The sequence below is a fragment of the Neodiprion lecontei genome, chromosome 1, assembly GCF_021901455.1.
Source record: "Neodiprion lecontei isolate iyNeoLeco1 chromosome 1, iyNeoLeco1.1, whole genome shotgun sequence".
In the NCBI taxonomy this organism is placed as follows: Eukaryota; Metazoa; Arthropoda; class Insecta; order Hymenoptera; family Diprionidae; genus Neodiprion; species Neodiprion lecontei.
Genome location: NC_060260.1, coordinates 37,249,085 through 37,267,043, shown reverse-complemented (window position 1 = coordinate 37,267,043; position 17,959 = coordinate 37,249,085). Strand labels below are relative to the sequence as shown.

Below are 17,959 nucleotides of genomic sequence, written 5' to 3'. Positions count from 1 at the left end.
TATTTGAGTAATACATTTTATTGCAATGACAATTGTTATTGGTGTGCGGTATGAAAAACGGGATGCACCAAACACTTCGACGATCATGTAAAACATCCACGTCTCGTCGTATAATTTAATTTAATAATTATTCGTATTCCATTGTACGTTTTTCAAAATCATCACAAATCGCGTCACTTAATTAGCACCCGATTATTATTATACACAGCTCTAATATGCATGTAATTAGTAACTATACGAAGCGGAAAATATTTAAGCTCAATACAAAAGCGTTTGGTGCACGCGTATCAACGGTGTAAAAAAATATATGGATTCGTACATACGTTTACATGTAATACGTAATTATTTTTTAGCCAAAAAATACGACAAGCTGTACACGCAACTGGATTGTGTTCTTAACGTTTAAAACTGCAGACACGCCGCTGACAAAGGTGACCGTATTAAAAATTGTCGATACACGCAATAATTAATGAAAATTGTTAAATCACAATAATAATACGATAATTTTAAAGAAATATTATGAAAATTCAATGATCGTAATCGGAATGGAAAAAGATGCAAAGTATACTATAATGGAATCGGAAATTTCGCTGCACGGTCACGCTTGTTCAGCGGTATTTTAGAAATATCGAATATTTATTTATTCATTCATTCGTTTGTTTGTTATCCATACATTAGAGGGTTGTTCTCCTGGTTGGTGGTGGGTTGAGAGGAAGCCGAGCGCCGTGAACGCCGCAACACCCAACTGGCGAATCCATATTTCGTCATGACGATGCCTTTCCTATAAAATCCGAGTCAACGAAAATGCCCCGCCATTAACGATGAAGAAATTTAATTTATTTATTTATTCATTCATTTATTTATCTCGTATTGTTATTTCATTTTTACTTTCACAAATGGCCGACGTGCAGTAACGACGACTCGGAATCTTTCATCGAGTCGCGACTGGGAAGAAAACGTATGTTATCGTAATTTCACCGCTCCAATTCTTATCGTTGATATGAAACAGAATCGCAATACGATTCGCAGTAAAAATAAAAAGTCAATGTATATATATGTATATATATTTTTTTATTTTTGCTCTTTCATTTTTTTTCTAAGTATTCGTCATTTTTTAATTCGTTGGATCAACCGTTTAAAAAGTTGCTTATCATTCGTCGAGTTTTGTTAATACATTTCCGAAGTATTGAACGAAATGACATTGTTTTTTGTTTGTTTGTTTTCTCTTGTACCTTTTTTACTCACAACTTTACCAAAACGTAAATTTGTTATATTACTATTGTTATTGTTATTATTATTGCTGTTATTTCTTGTTCAAACTTAACACACGTCACGGTTTCGTTGTACGAGAAGATAACACTTACGATTTATTCATCTTTACACCAGCTTTTAAGGAATTATTATTATTCAATTCGATCAGGGTATATATTAATAATATTATTCAAAAGCACTATTTATTGGATAAATTTTGTGTACTGTATATTGTAATTAAAATTCTTTTACACGTATAATTTGATATGACGCGGAGCTTCGTTGATAGAAAAAGCTTGAAATGTGTATATTGTGTGTACAAGATTGTTTCAATTTTACGTAAACGTCGTTCAACAACTTACGACGGTTAGACACACGAAGAAGGTTTTGCTATTACAATTTTACTTCTTTGCGCGTGCGTTAAAAAGCAAATCATCCACCTACGGCTTTTATAGCAAAAATATGAAAGTTGACATACGCGAAGATGTTTTTCTTTAATTGTAATTTGAAAAAATAAACTTCAATTCAACGTTTTCGTTCCTTGTCAAGAACCAATTTTATAAAACTTATTTCATGACTTTGTCATTTCTCGTTCAGGTAGATGTAATTTTTTTTTCTTTCTTGTTCTTTTTTCTTTGGTTGATATATATTGGATTTTTTTTTTTTTTTTTTCTCCTGGGAGGAAGGGTTGTTTCTTTTTTATTAACTTGCGAGTATTCAAAATTTCGTAAAGTTAAAAAAGCGATAGTTATTTCTTATCTATACAATTAAATGTAACACAAGCGCACAGCCGACAATTTACGTATTATAGGTACATTACACAATAGAATATTATCACTGATTTCGTTGAAACTTTTCACCTGTTGTTAAAACACGCAGGGGAATTATTCTAACACCGTTATTACGATTGTCAAACATCGATTGAGGGGAAAAGAACCAGTCGTTTATTTAACAACTCTACGGACAATAGACGAAATACTTTCTTGATTTACCGTTACAACGCGAACAACACAGGACTAAAGTTTGATATGTCTCTCCGAGGGTTTGCGACGTACGGTTTAAGCGTCCCGTCGTCAAGGCACCGCGCTTGCGCACAAATGTAGGGCCTTAAAAATTCACCAATCGGCAAATAAATCTCAGCAATTACAATTACGCGAGCCATTTTACAAAGGCCATGCCTGCATGTGATCCCGGCGAATCTGACATTTTTTTTTTTTTTTTTTTTATTTCACCGACGGTTGAAACCGCGGCACGCGAAACGTCGCATCCATCCTCCTCCTTCCCCCCCCCCCCCCCCGCCCTCCTCCTCTCCTCGCCCTCTTCTTCTTACATACCGCTCACTTTTCTTTAATCGCGAGCGCCTCGCTGTTTTGCTTTTTTTCTTTCAACCGACACTCCAATAGCGGTTCTACAACCCGTCGAGTATTCCCTCATTTTTAAATAATTTTTTTTTGAAAGCCTCGTTTACGGGTCGTCGGCAGAATTTAACGAGCATTCGGCTGTGAAAAATACGAGCTTTAACAAAGTGCACGATTTAGTTGCCATTTTATCGTACTTCGACTTTACACTTGTATATTTTATTTACTTTATCCATTTTATTGCAAATAGAAACCACTTTCGCCGCGGTTGCGTTAGTTTTAGTTTGTTTTTTTTTTTCAATTTATTATTTTTCACGCGTATCAACAACAACCGTAACAACGATGATTGTGACAACAACGATTAACGGTATGGATAATTTTAACAAGACCCGCGTGTCGACGAAAATAAAAATAAAAATAAAAAATAAAAAATAAAAAAAAAATAAACCCGGCTTCGAAACGGCGCAATCAGTAAAGAATCGTACAAATACAGGTATATCCTATCCTATATAAAATACAACAGACTTTGGCGTGCGATATCGAATCAGTTGAACGCCTGCGCGTTGAAGGCGGTGTAATTTCCGAGTGATGAAAAGGTGGTCGTAATGTTGGAAATATTGAATGAAAAGAGATTTTTTCACAGGTTATTTTTCGCACAGACGTTCGGTTAAATTCTACGAAACTTGAAAGCGCGATTTTGAAATACTAAAATCACCGTGAAACTTTATCGGGACGATCGATCCTCCGGCCTCCGGGTATGACGTTATTTTCTTTGTGTGTTATTTCTCGTGTCAAGGTTAAATTTAAAGCAATCATTTAACGAGGATGGTGTTTAAGCTTATTTTCAACGCACGTCCTTCTCTTCACTGATCGACGATCTCCGGTCTAGGGTCGAAACTTTTTTATACACACGTTGCATGTATACATCTCGGAGCGTATTTCTTCACCCTTCCCCAGCTTTACGTTCGCAACATCGGCGCACCTCGAGCTTCGAAAGCTCCGCCGATACGCGGCGCCACCGAACGGCGATCCTAGCTCCAAGTAACAGGAACTATATTGCACAGAACTGCGCTAGCGCCGCGAAGAGTCGCCCGAGACTTTCGCTTTTCAATTTTCCACATTACTTGTGCGAAGAACGACGCCGAAATTGCAACGAGAAATTCTCTTCGTTAATAGTAGAGCTATCAGTCTTAAAAAGACGTTATATTCGCAAGTTTTTTTGATTTTTACGAATCTATGATAAACGCATTTCTCGTATTTGAACCCATCAAACCTGCAATTTTTTTTTTTTTTTTTTTTTTCTCACCGAGTGTGATTTTTCGATACAAAAAGATTTCACCACCGTATTACAATCATTACATAATTATTTTCTATTGATCCAACACACGATTATTGAATTCATCCTGTACATTGAAAATGTTTACTCCTTGACTGAATATTGCAACTTCCGGTACACTGAGATTGCAGTTTTCTTCAAACGCGTCCAAATAATGGGAGAAAACTTGTTTCGCTTGGACTAAACCGCTCTTTAAGTCGGTTTTCCTGTTTCCCTCTTGTTTTTCTCTATTCTTTCTGTCTTACTCTTTATATATCGTTTTCTTCAATTATCGTATCGTTGCGAGGAGGATTGTTCAATTGAAGCACCTGCAAGGATGCGGGAAATAGAATAACGAACAAGCAATTTGCGCAAAGGAACAAATTGTACAATTTGACTTGATTGGAACTGGTACAAAGCTGTATATAATGGAGTTGATCATACTTGGATATGTGGCCGCAAATTGTCGAAAAAAAGTATCCTTTTAGGACAATTTTCAATATATTGCAAAAACCTGCCGAGTCTTGTATGGAAACGATTTTTCAATTTGTTTTTTATCCAAATACGATTTCGTAACGAGTTTGAAAATGTCCGAACTATTTTCGAAATCAATGACGTTCGCGGTTCATCAGAAACGAGAAATAAAAATTCGAATTTCGAATGACATTGTACAAATGTTAGAATTCAAGCTGTAGATAGCTGTCAAATAATTCTATAGAAACCAATGTATAAGCTCTTTGATAATCAATATTATTGAATTATCGTCACTGCATAATTTACCGCGTCGCATCGAAGTATTAAAAAGTGACCGTCGCATGTGAAGAGGAAAAAATAATATCATTGAACGTTAAATTAAGTATAATACAGAATATAAGAATTTTTTTCGTTTTTTTTTCACCCTCTCCGTATATTATACATAATGAATTTTCTGTGATAATACAGACGTATTTACGATACTCGTAGAGTTGGACTGTTTTCAGTTGATATTCGAATTAAATTCAAACTCTAGGCAATATAGCGTGAAAGATGAAGAAATAAATTGAATAACTTTTCGCGACATTCCATCTTCTTCGCGGATGATTGCGACATCTAAATAATGATATAATGATAATGCGCCTAAGTTCGCCGGTGATATTAGAACCATGAAGCAGGCCCACCATTAACCTTTGGATGGTACGAAGGTTGGCGGTGACATCCCTCAACTCGATACGAATAGTACCTCTGTATGCGTGTACGAGGAGGAGTATATAGGAGCGATAGACGCAATATAACCGAGGGGCTTAATGCGGTGGATGGTTGTTTTCTTATTAATTGGAGGGTATAAAGTCAATGGCGGAGCTGGCTGGCTGGCTGGGGGGGGGGGGCGACAACTCGATTTCTTGGGGGGAGAGAAGATGGAAGAAGGGGTTGATGGGGATTCCACGATTACACGAGATATAGGGAAACTTTGCCCGCGAGACACGGAGCTGGGAGAGTAACTCCCTCAGTATTCTATAGACCTCCTCCTCAGATTCATCGACGTCATTCAACCTCCACCTTTTCCAAGGTACACTGAGAAAACTTTCATTTATTGCGGTAAGTAGAAAAATTGAGTGAAACAGGTATCGGTGAAAAAACTGTTTGAATATTGTTGGAAGTACGAAAAACGAGCTAAGCCTAACCATTTTGATTATTGCAACGCAAAATCAGTTTCTGAGGTTTACCCTACTTTTTTAGTTAAACAAGGCTTTGACGTCAATTTATCGCTGCACAAGCATTAAATTTTCGCAACGGTTGCAAGAAAATATAGTAGAAGTGATCGTAATGAGAAAGAATAGTAACGGATACTAGAAAACTAATTTTCATTTTCTACCTAGAACTATATTTTTCGATTGTGGTAAGAAATGAAAATAGTTAAGGACCGAGCGGTAACCGGAACTAAAAATTTCTCTCAGTGTAGATACATGCGATCAGCAAGTTTCTTTAATTATGTATATCATACCTACGTCGCAAATCGTTTACTGCAATTTATTATTTCGATACGTGGTGCGAGCTTATTTCTTGGCAAATGCCGATGATGGACGAGAATTTGAAAACCGTTCACTTTTTCTTTTTCCCTTTCTTCTTCTACCAATTATTATCGAGTCAAGACGGTATCATAAGCGATTAACGATCTGCGTTGAACGAGTCTCGAATAAAGAATAGAAAAATTCCAAGACGGTAGTGATTCGCAAACGTTTGATAGGAAAAAAAATAACGTGGAAATTTCGCTCGGTTTGATTCCGCAATCTTTGTCTTACACGCCAAGCTTGAAAAACGCGAAAAGCAAACATGTTCATTGCGGTGTGTGAGAAAAAAGAAAATTCCCCTGGAAACGGGTTGAAGAGTTTCATTTAGGTATAAAAATTCACTTGTTAAAATTTGAGCTCTTAATATTAACATTAAGAGGTTGCGCATCGCACTTTTCTATTTTCCATAAGAATAACACGGGAAAAATCGTTTTTGCTCCTTCTGATCTTTGTAACTAGCTAACGATGCGTCGTACAGAAAATTAACAGACACATTTTTCTATGGAATTAAACGCTCTACAAAAAGGGTTTGTGTTTATTTTATGATAAATTTTATGATTACAAACTTTTTTTGTAGAACGTTCAATTCTTTACAAAAATATGTCTGTGATTTTCATGTACAACGCGTCGTTGGCTAGTTATAAAAATAAGAAGGAGCCAAAAAAGATTTTTCCCGCGTGGTTCGCATGGAAAATAAAAAAGTGTCATCCCCAGTATCTCAATATTAATAATAAGAGTTCAAATCTTATCGAGCGTACTCTTATACCTAAATGAAACTTTTGAACCTGTTTCCTGAGAATGTTCTTTACTTTTTTTATTCATTTCTTTTTTATACACCCCACTGTACATATGGACCGACGAAACGTATCGTGAATAATTTTATACACTCCACAAATGTGTGCGCATAGCATGGAATAGACAGAGTCGCTGGGTCGTCGTCTTACACGGGGGAATTCAAACCACGCGACGAGCTAAAAAGAAAATAAGTAGGCGAACAGGGGAAACAAAACAGAAAGAACAAAAGGACGAGCAAATTGAATACATAAATTTGAATACGACTGCTGTGCATGTATATGTATAAACTATACCAGCAGGAAATGGAGAAGAATGTGATCTTGGTTCGATACGTTCTTGTGCATATACAGTATAAGCTATGAACAAACGAATATCCGTGATGCGAAAGAGTTTAGATGGCGATCCACGATTCAGTGGTAATCGGAAAAAAGCCCAAGATTGGAAAATATAGGGTGTCGAGAAAGCGAAAGAAGAAAAACGTAAGACACGGCTCGTTGTTACCTCGCCGCATAGTCGAGATGAGGAAAAATTTCGAATCATCGAAACATGTTCGTTATCACGATGTTAAAGTTGGCACAACTTTAGCGCGATATAAAAGACGCGTGGGAAATAAGTGCAATGTATTCATTCACCGTGATCGTGAAATATTCACGATATAAGAAATGAACGGATCATAAAATATATTTGTTGTTCGATTTTCCTGGCAATAACATCTTTAATAACTGTAAAAAGATTGAATCATACATATCCGTAAAATAGATTTTGTTTCGTCAACTTCGTGAAGTTTCAGCTGATTGTTTTGAAATTTGCAAAATTTCGAGGTTACACGGTGTTTTAGCCATTGACAAGAGTAACCGTGGTTTTTTCCTTCGAAAAGGTTCGATTTGCGAGAAAATGCAGGCAAGCAAAAAGCAAATCGACCAATTCCTCGTCAGTGGTGACGGAGTTTAGAGGGGCGGACATATCGCGCCTTGAATCAGTGGTAAAAGACAGCGAAGGTCAGGCGTGAGGGTTAACGCCCACTTGATCGCGCTCTCCGAATATATATGTGTGCGTGTGTGTGTGTGTGTGTGTGTGTAAGGTAGATCCATCCATTCCGCAAACAACGGAATGTGAGGAGACGCTGTGCTTTGCCATGCATAAATTTACGTAATTCGCTCAGGCAATTCTCAGACCATATGACAATGCTACAAAGTTAAAAATAGGGTGCGAGTCGAAAAGTAGAACAGTTACGTAATGGAAGGGTTAAAATATCCAAGAATTTTCAACTACGTGAAGATGTAATTGATAGAAAAATCGACAAGTCAACATCTGGAATTAGAAATTTGAAAGTTAGAAAATTTAGAAAACCGAAAAACGAGTCTGTGTGCAGACTGAAATTTTCAAAGTATAAAATGTCAATACGTAAAATGTAGAAAGGTCGAAATATAATATGTATAAGGGTTGAAACATAAAAAGCCAAAAGAAAGAAAGTTGTCAGAATTTTCATATTCTTTCACACCTATTTTAACCCTATTTCAACCATTCAACGTGTCGGCTTTATAAACACTTTCAATCCTGAACGTTTGGATGTTTTTATTTTTAAAAATGATTTTGAATTGTCTATTAATGTCATGAAATTCAAAGTTTCACGAACATTATCAGCGTTTGGTTAAATTAGACCTGCACTTTATGACTATTTGATTACGTAGCCGTTTCACTTTCAGACCTCCAAACTAGCATTACAATAGAAAATCCGATTGAAAAGAAAAATGAGAAGAAAAAAACAATTTCCCACTCTAAAGATATCGTGCAAATTTTCTAAATCAAAAACCAAACATACGTTATTGTCGTCAGTGGTTCACGAACAGCTTGACGTATGATTAATCCCCAAGCCGCGATGATCCACTGTTATAGGTGCGCAACTGGATCAGCCATATTACGATGCATGAATTATACGCATAATCGGGTTGACGCGAGAGTGCAGAACACGTAGCTCGAGGGTGCCGCAACACCTTGTGCGGCACATAACGCCATTACTCACAAGAGGTGTAAGGCAATCCAGTAACGCGACGAGCTTGCAGGCACAACCAGCACCTTCGTCCCGGTCAAGATGATCAATTAAGTGAACACCGAACAACGTGTTCAGCAGGATAGTTGAGAGGAGCCGAAACATAGCGATTCACGACGTGAGCTTTTTGCAGAATGAAGAAAAACGAACACAAAGAGAGAGAGAAAAAGAAAAAAAAAAGGTTCCGATTGATTCAACCATTGATCAAAACACGGCCAAGGGATCATTTCTGCGAGGATTCTTTAGGACCTTGATGATGTTTGGAGGGAAGAAGGGGACGCCGTTTGTCGTGGGGTAGCAGATTTCGCATGGCGACTAGGTACCTGCCTGGAATATTTTGTCGAAAGTCTAAAAAGGACGGTATTACGCTCCTCTCGATCCCAAGGGAGTTTTGCTTCCAACGAAGCTTCATCCCGGGCAACACAAAGGTCCTGAATTTGGTCCTACAGAATCGGTGGAATTCAAAGGCTGAGGGTGGAAAGAGCGAAGGTACTGTGACCTTAGCGCCGGTTGGTCGATGGCTCGAAATAGACAGGGCCCCACGTCGAGGAGCATATCTGATACCAATTGGATTTATTTATAAATCCCCCCGTCGCGTCGTGCGCCGCGATAGGACATCGCGTCGGTCAACGGGTGCGGAAAAAGGGACCTTCCTTGCACAGTGTATTATCGTCCTGGCGGGATTTTATACGAACGTTCCGCGAAGAGCGTGCAAGGGGACCACATCCAGGCATCGACAATTTGGATGGAATTTTAAAGGATTCTGGACGAGATCCTGAATTACCATAATCGTAACAGATGCACGGAAACGATTACAACAGGCATAGTCGGTTGTCTAAAGTTTCTTATTTCTCCACAGCAGCTTGGATCGGTTAGAATTTTGACGGTTTAACGTGGATTGAACATCCTTGAGTATCGAAATGTATAAACTAATTTCCAAAATATGATGAAATGAAATTTTGTAGAATAAGTTCGAGCGATAAGACTGATCGAAATGGAAGGTTCCTATTTGATCCGACTCTACAAACATCCGCAATATTTTTTCCCCGCATACATATAACGTACCTATTACGTATATACTTTTACCTGTATAATGCAAGTGAGTACCTGATACACGCAAAGGCTTTTCAGGCCAGTCGGGTGGAAGCCACCCTCCCAACAAAAAAAAAAAAAAAAAACACAAAAATCAGTTCATTCCCATCTGGTCCGAAGGAAGTATTCCGATCCATTTTCATTCATTGCTAATGCAGAGAAGAGGCAGCGATATAGTTAGGGATCGTTTTCAAATTGGCCGGAAGCCCAATGGAACGTTGAATCAATAAAATTAGAGGTACGTCCAATGGCTGGGTATGTGGAGACATGCACACGCGGATATATAAACAGGGTGTACCGACACAAGAAGCCTAACCCATTTTGTACCCGGTAGGGTTGAACCTTCGAAAGCTTGGGCAAACGTCTGTACCTGTAGTGGAGTTCGTACGGTAAATACAATCTATGCGTAGGTACACTGAGAAAAACTTCATTTGTTACAGTAACTAGAAAAATTCAGTAAAACAAGTATCGTTAAAAAAACTGTTCGAATATTGTTGGAATTGCGAAAAACGAGGTACGCGTAAATATTTCTCTTGGTGTATAACCCCGTACGGAATCAGACAGCGAAAACACTCTGCAAACAACCCGGCTCGACATCGATACGACTCATTCTCGACCCTTGGCGCCCACCCGCTCCTTTGCATACCTTCGTTACACACACGTCGGCAACGTCTCCACGTGTCCGAGTAACTACTGTATGTTCCAAGACGCGTCTCAAGGACTCGGCACTTTGACCAACGACACTTTTGGTTCGTGATTGGATCGAACGGTTGGAAGGTGAATTAGGAGATGCCGTTGACAGGGAATCGACTGGGAGTTGGTGGATGATGGAAAAAATAGACAGCTGGGTCGAAGACTAAGGGATTTAGATTCGAAATCTCGAACCAATCGGACGAGTTTCACCGACATCGGTTCATCCGTTTTCAAGTTACTGTCAGGCAAAAAAGGAGAAAGATGATTTTTGGAAGATGACTCGAGAACAGCTGAAATCTAATAAGCATTAAAAATGAAAATCCGTTGGTTTTAATATCGGAAAAATTGATTACTCAGTGAAACGTCGATCTAAAAACGGTCGGAATTGATTCCTTGGACATAAAAGCGTAAAGATCTATTCCATTGATGAATCTACTCTTCATTCTCGAGTTGATTTCGCCAACTTCTCGATTCTGAATATCACAAAGAAGGCAAAATTTAAAAAACTCAATTTGGGCAGTGTGAAAAATTCACACCGAGGTACGACAATGAGTCGCTTAGGTCCCAAAGCGAATCGGAGTGAATACAAGCCCAGAAACCTGATGCGATATGCAATATAAAAGGGCTTTTTAACAAGCCCTACCACCCGACGCATACGTAACGTTACACCGGGACGTAAACTTAAACGCGTGGTGCTTATACATTATATATACATGTATATATATACGTTCCAGGAGTTGGGAGTAAGGGCAAAACGCCCCCGCACTGAACCAACAATAACCGGCCAATTTTACGCACAAGTTATTTTGTTCAAGTATTCCCGCGGTGAGCCGCAAACCCCAACAGCGATCCTTATGAGCATGGTCAGACAGTCGGAGTACAAAACAGTCTGTGTCTGCCCACGAGGTAAGCCAATATTGTTCCACCATCTCCGAGTTTAAGAAAAAAAAAAAAAAGTTTCTGGATAAAGTAGAATACTACATTCTATTCCGTGAATTATTATTGACTTTTTCTGATTCCGAAAGGAGAAGAGAAAAAGGAGAAAAAGAAAGAAAAAAAAAGGAAAGAACACAGTGTATAACTTGCAGTTTTATCCAGAAAAATACGGCGCAAATTCTTCCGATATAGATATACGGGATTCAGAAATTGGTGCTTGAATGAAGAAAAATTATTAGACGAAAGAAGGTAAAAAATTCTGATAAATAACCTCGAGGCGTAATTTATTACCGCACCCGAGGAAACCACATTTTCTCTCTCTCTCTCTCTCTCTCTCTCCCTCTCTCACTCACTTCCTCGTTCTCTGTAGTGAACCAAAAAAAAAAAAAAGAGTAAAAATAAAACATTAAGATTAAGATTTATTTTTCTCCACTTTCTTTTGATGCGATTATATCGTGTTTTGGATGCTATGTTTGCACGGATTAATTTCTGTTCGTTTGTAAAAATATCCAATTAACAGCTTATATCCGTTGTAAATAAATTATTTACACCAGTTTAATTATTACATTACTAAAGCTCGCAGGTATTATCAAGCATTATCAAATCTGTTCCGCGTTTCGATATCATGGAATAATAATAGCGTGTGAGAAAATCGATTCGCGCATACTTAATTTGAATTCACCGGATTATTAATAAATAAATAATTGAGGGTGAATTAATACCACGAAATTGCAAAGACCCCTGAAAACGAAACTGCGAATAATAAGCTTTGAAACGAGAATTGTAATAATTTTCGCGCAGAGTTAGCGCTGATTTTCCGACAAGAAATTCGCTCAGATTTGAGTTGTCCCAAGCGTGTCTGATATCCCCGTAAATCGATTTTTCATTCCCTCCCTCTGAACTCTCATGGCGTGGGTGTCACGTGCTGAGAATCCAGTTCTGCCATATTGCCTGCAGAGATAAAGAGAGAGAAAGAGAGAGTGAGAGAAAGAGAGAGAGGTGGAGGAAATCGTTCGACCGAGAAGCTCCGTGCTTTCGACTACTGGCGGTCCCTGGTGGTGAGTTAGCCAACGTTTTCGAGCTTTCTAGTAGCTTGCAAGCTCGGACGACGGCGCCATCTTTCAGAATGGCGTTTAACTATCTATTGATCAAATCCACGTGGCGGGAAATTCGATAACTTTTAACGTCGGCTTTAACTCGTGAGAAAGAAAAAATCAGGCTTCGACGATGGGGAAGATATTCTACGCTTTTCTTCTGGAATACGGTGAAGCTCGTACAACGAATTGAATCGTTAATTATTAACTGATTCCCCTCTTTTTTTTCTTAAACAACTGAATTCGAAACTAAGATGTTCAGATTTGATCTGTCGGCTCAGAGTACAGGTATTATGCTAATCCTATCACGATCTCATGAATTGATATCAATTCATAAGCCACAGGTGGCTCTCAGATTATCATACTTGATTTGGAAATTAAACCCAAAGTTCTGAAACGCGATTTCAAGAAACTTTGCTAAAATCGAACTTAGATGGCAACGGAATCGCAATGAACTGTAATTTTTTTTTTTTTTTTTATTGTGACAAATCGATATTTAACTAGTACGAATGTACGGCGATCAATCGGATCGATATCGTTGAGTAATGATAAATGATGACGTGTGACGTGTATATTGTATAATAAAGTGTGGGTAACTTACAAAGAAAATGGCCATGACGTGTCAAGTTCCTGAGACTGGATTTTCTCATGCTTTTCTGCATGTGGATTCTCAATTCCGTGGCAACTGTGAGGGAAAAAAGATAAACACAAATCAAACGTTAAATCGATCTAAATATCTCAACGACAATTAACGACCAATTCATCGGAAAATCGAACCAAGCTTATAATCGGAAATTTTTCTCTCGTGTTTAAATGAAAATTTTGCAAATAAACAGACCTCGTTTCATCAGCAAGAGGTATAAAAATGGATGAACAATTGCACGAGTATGTAAATAGAAAAAAAAAACGAGAAATGTTGTTTCATTGAGAAAAATGCGATGAAACTGTCGTTTAACGGTCGATCGGTTTACAGAACGATCAAGCGATTCGAGACAGAGACGGCGGCGAGAAAGCTCCGACGACGAGCCATAAATTATAAGTAGGTTTACAGACGGAAGTATTCGAAGAAGTAACGACTCGGTATCAAGAGGATATATATATATATAATATGCCGGGGATAGATGTATAGGGACAGGGAACAGAAGGGGGGGGGGGAGAATTTTACAGAAAATTAGATTTCTTAGGGAAGCTTATCGCTTGATTAATGTGCTTTTAATGGGACACGTCGCCGTATTCCTTCGCGGAATTTTCCACGCCTCTCTCGGGTTGTTACACAATGTATAATTTACCCTAGCGTGAAAGAATAAAGAAATATGTCTATAAATTATATCTCTTTGAGTATTCATTTTTTAATGTAAAATTTATTACACGAGGCGATCGATCACCGCGTTTAGTTCAACATAACTGTAACATGCTGCACAAGATTTTGTGGCAAGCTTCGTACACTGGCAATAATATCGCGCGAATCAAAGATGACTAATTAATCGATTCTTTGACAAAAAAAAATATGAACAATTTTTAGTATTCATCCCACTTTGAACGAGGTCTTCCCTCGAAAAGCTCGGAATGGACCCAGACAACTGGTATTCCTATCAAAACCCCTGAAAACCGTTTCAAACGTCATGCAACACGAGCTGTCACTTAAATCAACCGCATTCAGGAAAAAGTCCACGTTGTGTAAATTACGCGAATCGCCTCGAGAAGGTAAAATGATCATTTTCACCTCAAGTAACACTGTTTTCCAATTCCTTCTTCTCACCACGGCCATTAAATATGTAAATGTATATAAATATACATTTATACGCATATACATAAAATAATAATACCAATAATAGTAACAATAACATGTTACCACGATTACAATAATGGCGCAGAATTCCAACAAAGCGTGAACAAGACGTCGTTAATATCGTAAGCAAAGTTTACTCATTCATTATGATTCACTGACAAGAAATTGTTGTTATTCTTTTCCCTCCCCTCTTCGTTTTATTCATTTCTTTCGCCTTCTTCACGATTTACGCGAATCGATTATGTACAGTAATGATTTTCATTTCAATTCAACGAATAAGATGCACCTATTTTTAAAAGATAAATGGAACCGAGGATGAATAGTTTTACAGTAGGTATACTATGAGTGTTAAAAGATAGATAAAAGATTTTCACGTAACAAGGTAAGCTAACGAGAGAGAGAGAGAGAGAGAGAGAAAGAGAGATAGAGGGAGACAGGAATCGAGCTTTCCCTATGATTTTCACGAGTTCGCAGGAGGTCGAACATGACAAATACGATAATTGGGGTACAGCCCATTGAAGCGGGAGGAAAGGCATAGATGTGTGTATATATATATACACACACATATATACTATATATATATATAAGATCTTGCACCTGTAGGCGGCGGAGGAATATAATGCAGACATTATTCATGACATTATTCGCGAGTGAGACGACATAAGGAGTGCTTTGCATATTTTTGATATAGACTCTCACCAACACACTGACACAGGTCTAGGTGCAATATTCTTCACCACATTAATGATTCTCATTTTTTTTTAAATTATACAATTTATCCTCGATTTATATACAACGGGAGATCATTCAAGTGTTTCGTTTATATGAACTTCCGGTAGTGAATGGGGAAGAAAAATTCTCTTGGTGGTCATCGCAACGGTGAAATTGATAGCAAGCTGTCTTTGACTCACGTGACAATTCTCATTCCCAGATCAAATTTAGAGACTCGGTGCTAGATGTGTTATCATAATTTGATCCCTGACTTAATTTCTGTCAGCAATTCTTTATCTTCTTCGTCTTATGAAGCAATTTTCGCCGTGTCTGAAATCTAGGATGACGACGCTGGTTGATCCGTCAAGATCCACCGGCGTTTTCAGCGCAGAGCTAATCGTACAAGCTCTCAATGTGTAATATTGTATTTATACGAGACCGCGTTATGGGCCATCACGCATCCCGGGGTTCACCTGTGCCAGAGGCGTTCTTTTTTTCGTCACCATCGTTATCGTCGTCGTTGTCGTAGTATTATAAAGCCCCCAGGACCAAGGAACGTAAAACACGCGATACGTAAAAGTGTGTAAAAGGTGTACGCGAGGCAGCTGGTGTATCGAATCGTAGAAGTGATTTCGCTCCAATTCCCAAGCCGCGGAAGACGCGGGTGTTACCCTTTGTTCGGTAGCAAACTCACTCGCCCCGTTTACTAATCCGTACGAATATGTAGTGCAGCCAATATCGAATGTTATTTTTAAGTCTGCAGGAACGAAACCACGGAGTGTCAGACCGATTGTAAGATGTTGGTGCGCGAAATGGAGTCCAGACATGTACACTTGGGAACAATGAGTCTGAGACGACTAATTTTTTACACTAGACAGTTATGTTGGCAACACAGGAAAACCTACAGCGCCACACTCGGCCGAGCGCGAAACTAACTCAATCTCAACAAACATAACGTAACCCATGACCGTCGAATCTAACCTTAGAATACCGCGGGGATAATGAATTGTTGGATTGACACGTAATCTAAGGTTAGATTCGACGGTCATGGGTTACGTTATGTTTGTTGAGATTGAGTTAGTTTCGCTCTCGGCCGGGTGTGGCGCTGTAGGTTTCTCTGTGTTGCCAACATAACTGTGTAGTGTAAAAAATTAGCCGTCTCAGATTCATTGTCCCCAAGTGTACATAAATATACTTTCGTTCCGAAAAGCCGCAGCAGGTTCAGGAGAGCAGTCTGTGGAACACGGGAGAAGGCAGTCGGTAACCCGAACGGTTGTAATGAAATTGATTCGGATCAAACCGGACGGGCAGTGAACCGTGGACGACGCAAAATTGGGACTCGTGAGGCATGACCCGTGTCGATCGATGTCTAGGTACGAATATTAAACCTGTCCCCCGTAAGCCGGAGGAAGATTGATCCACGTTAAGTGAGGTCAGTTGCAAGACTCGCGTGTTTCTCGGATCTTACAATTAGTCACGGTTAGAAGCAGCTAGCTGGAATACTGAAATCGAGAGATATCAATCTTCCACAAGCCCCAATCGAGGAACACTCCTTTGGCCCGAAGGTCAGCGGGTTTTTCACTTCAAGAATCGACTTGCGAGGGGCTGCCTTTTCACTATCGAATCAAGCGGTGGTCGTTCGAACGGTTATTGGAATGGTACGTGTATATACATAAAAAAGATATATAAAACCGCATCATCTTCTATAAACAGAATGCCGCAAGTCATACGGCACGTGTAGCCTTCTCCTCGTTAAATTCGGAGCCTCCCGATGCGCGAGCATCTCTTGACTTGTGTTGGAAATAGTTTAGTGAAACAGCAGGAGCACGTCTCACACATTCCAATGCAGGCGAGAAGGGCTAGGCAAGTGGCGCCGGTGATGTGGAATCGCGTTATAAGTTATCAGATTCCAATGGCAGGATGAAACGGGCTGGATTGTAAGGGTAGGCAGATATGCGGTTGAGCCCAGAGGCTGAGGCTGAGGTCGAATAATCTCCGAGATCCTTTCAAGGCGGTGTACGTTGGTGGTGGAAGCCCCGCGAGGATCTGAAAAGCAAAAGAGCGACCCCTCGACAAAGAAGCGGCTGCATGCAGCATCGTAGCAGCAGCAGCATTAGCATCTAGGCGAATGAATATTCCGAGATAAATATCGAGAGGTAAAACTAGCGCGGTGGTGCAACGACGCCGCGCTGCACATACACACCCTGCCAACAAAAGATAATACCTGCAGCAGGTCTTTTAACACGGAGTCATGACACTGCAGCTGCATCTGCAGCAGAAGGTGTGACGAGCCAAGGGTGCCTCACCCCGGACGGTGCAGTTCGCTGCAATGATAAAGTGGAGTGAGTTGAGGAGAGGGAGAAGCACTCGATATGTGGGAGAAGGTCAAGCCTCCTTAACGCCAGACAATGAAGAACTCCTCGAGATTCAACGTATGGATCGTTCGGTGCGGCCAACCGATTCTGTGTCAGCAGCCGAGCTTCAGCCAGTCGAAGATTTTCACCCGTGAATAATGTACGGCACAGGTTATAAATTGTACCCAACGTATGACAGTTGCGATGTTGATCTCTCTTCATCTCGGCCACGGGCGGGTCAATCTCGCTTCGATGCTGCCGGTGTTTTAGACGTGCTTCAACATCGCGAGGATGGATGGATAGATAGATAGAATAGATCGGCGTAATTAACGAGATATTCCGTCTCCAATTACCGTTTCTCTGCACTACCTGCAACCGTGTACCGGTGGTGGATGAATTGTAAAAGTATTCAAAGCGCGGTTAGATCGTTCCGTTGTATGTTAACCGGGCGCGCACACAATCGAAGCTCAGCA

The 17,959-nt window shown here is 39.5% G+C and overlaps 1 protein-coding gene across 2 annotated transcripts in view; it reads right to left on the bottom strand.

The window, feature by feature from the left end:
* The window catches only part of LOC107225713 (potassium/sodium hyperpolarization-activated cyclic nucleotide-gated channel 2), a 167,109-nt gene that overhangs the window by 94,093 nt on the left and 55,057 nt on the right, over window positions 1–17,959 (bottom strand). For both annotated transcript variants that reach the window (XM_046741971.1, XM_046741976.1), the window contains exon 3: window positions 13,234–13,317. In XM_046741971.1, coding sequence (XP_046597927.1) covers window positions 13,234–13,317 — 84 coding nt within the window. The remainder of the gene's footprint in view (window positions 1–13,233; window positions 13,318–17,959) is intronic.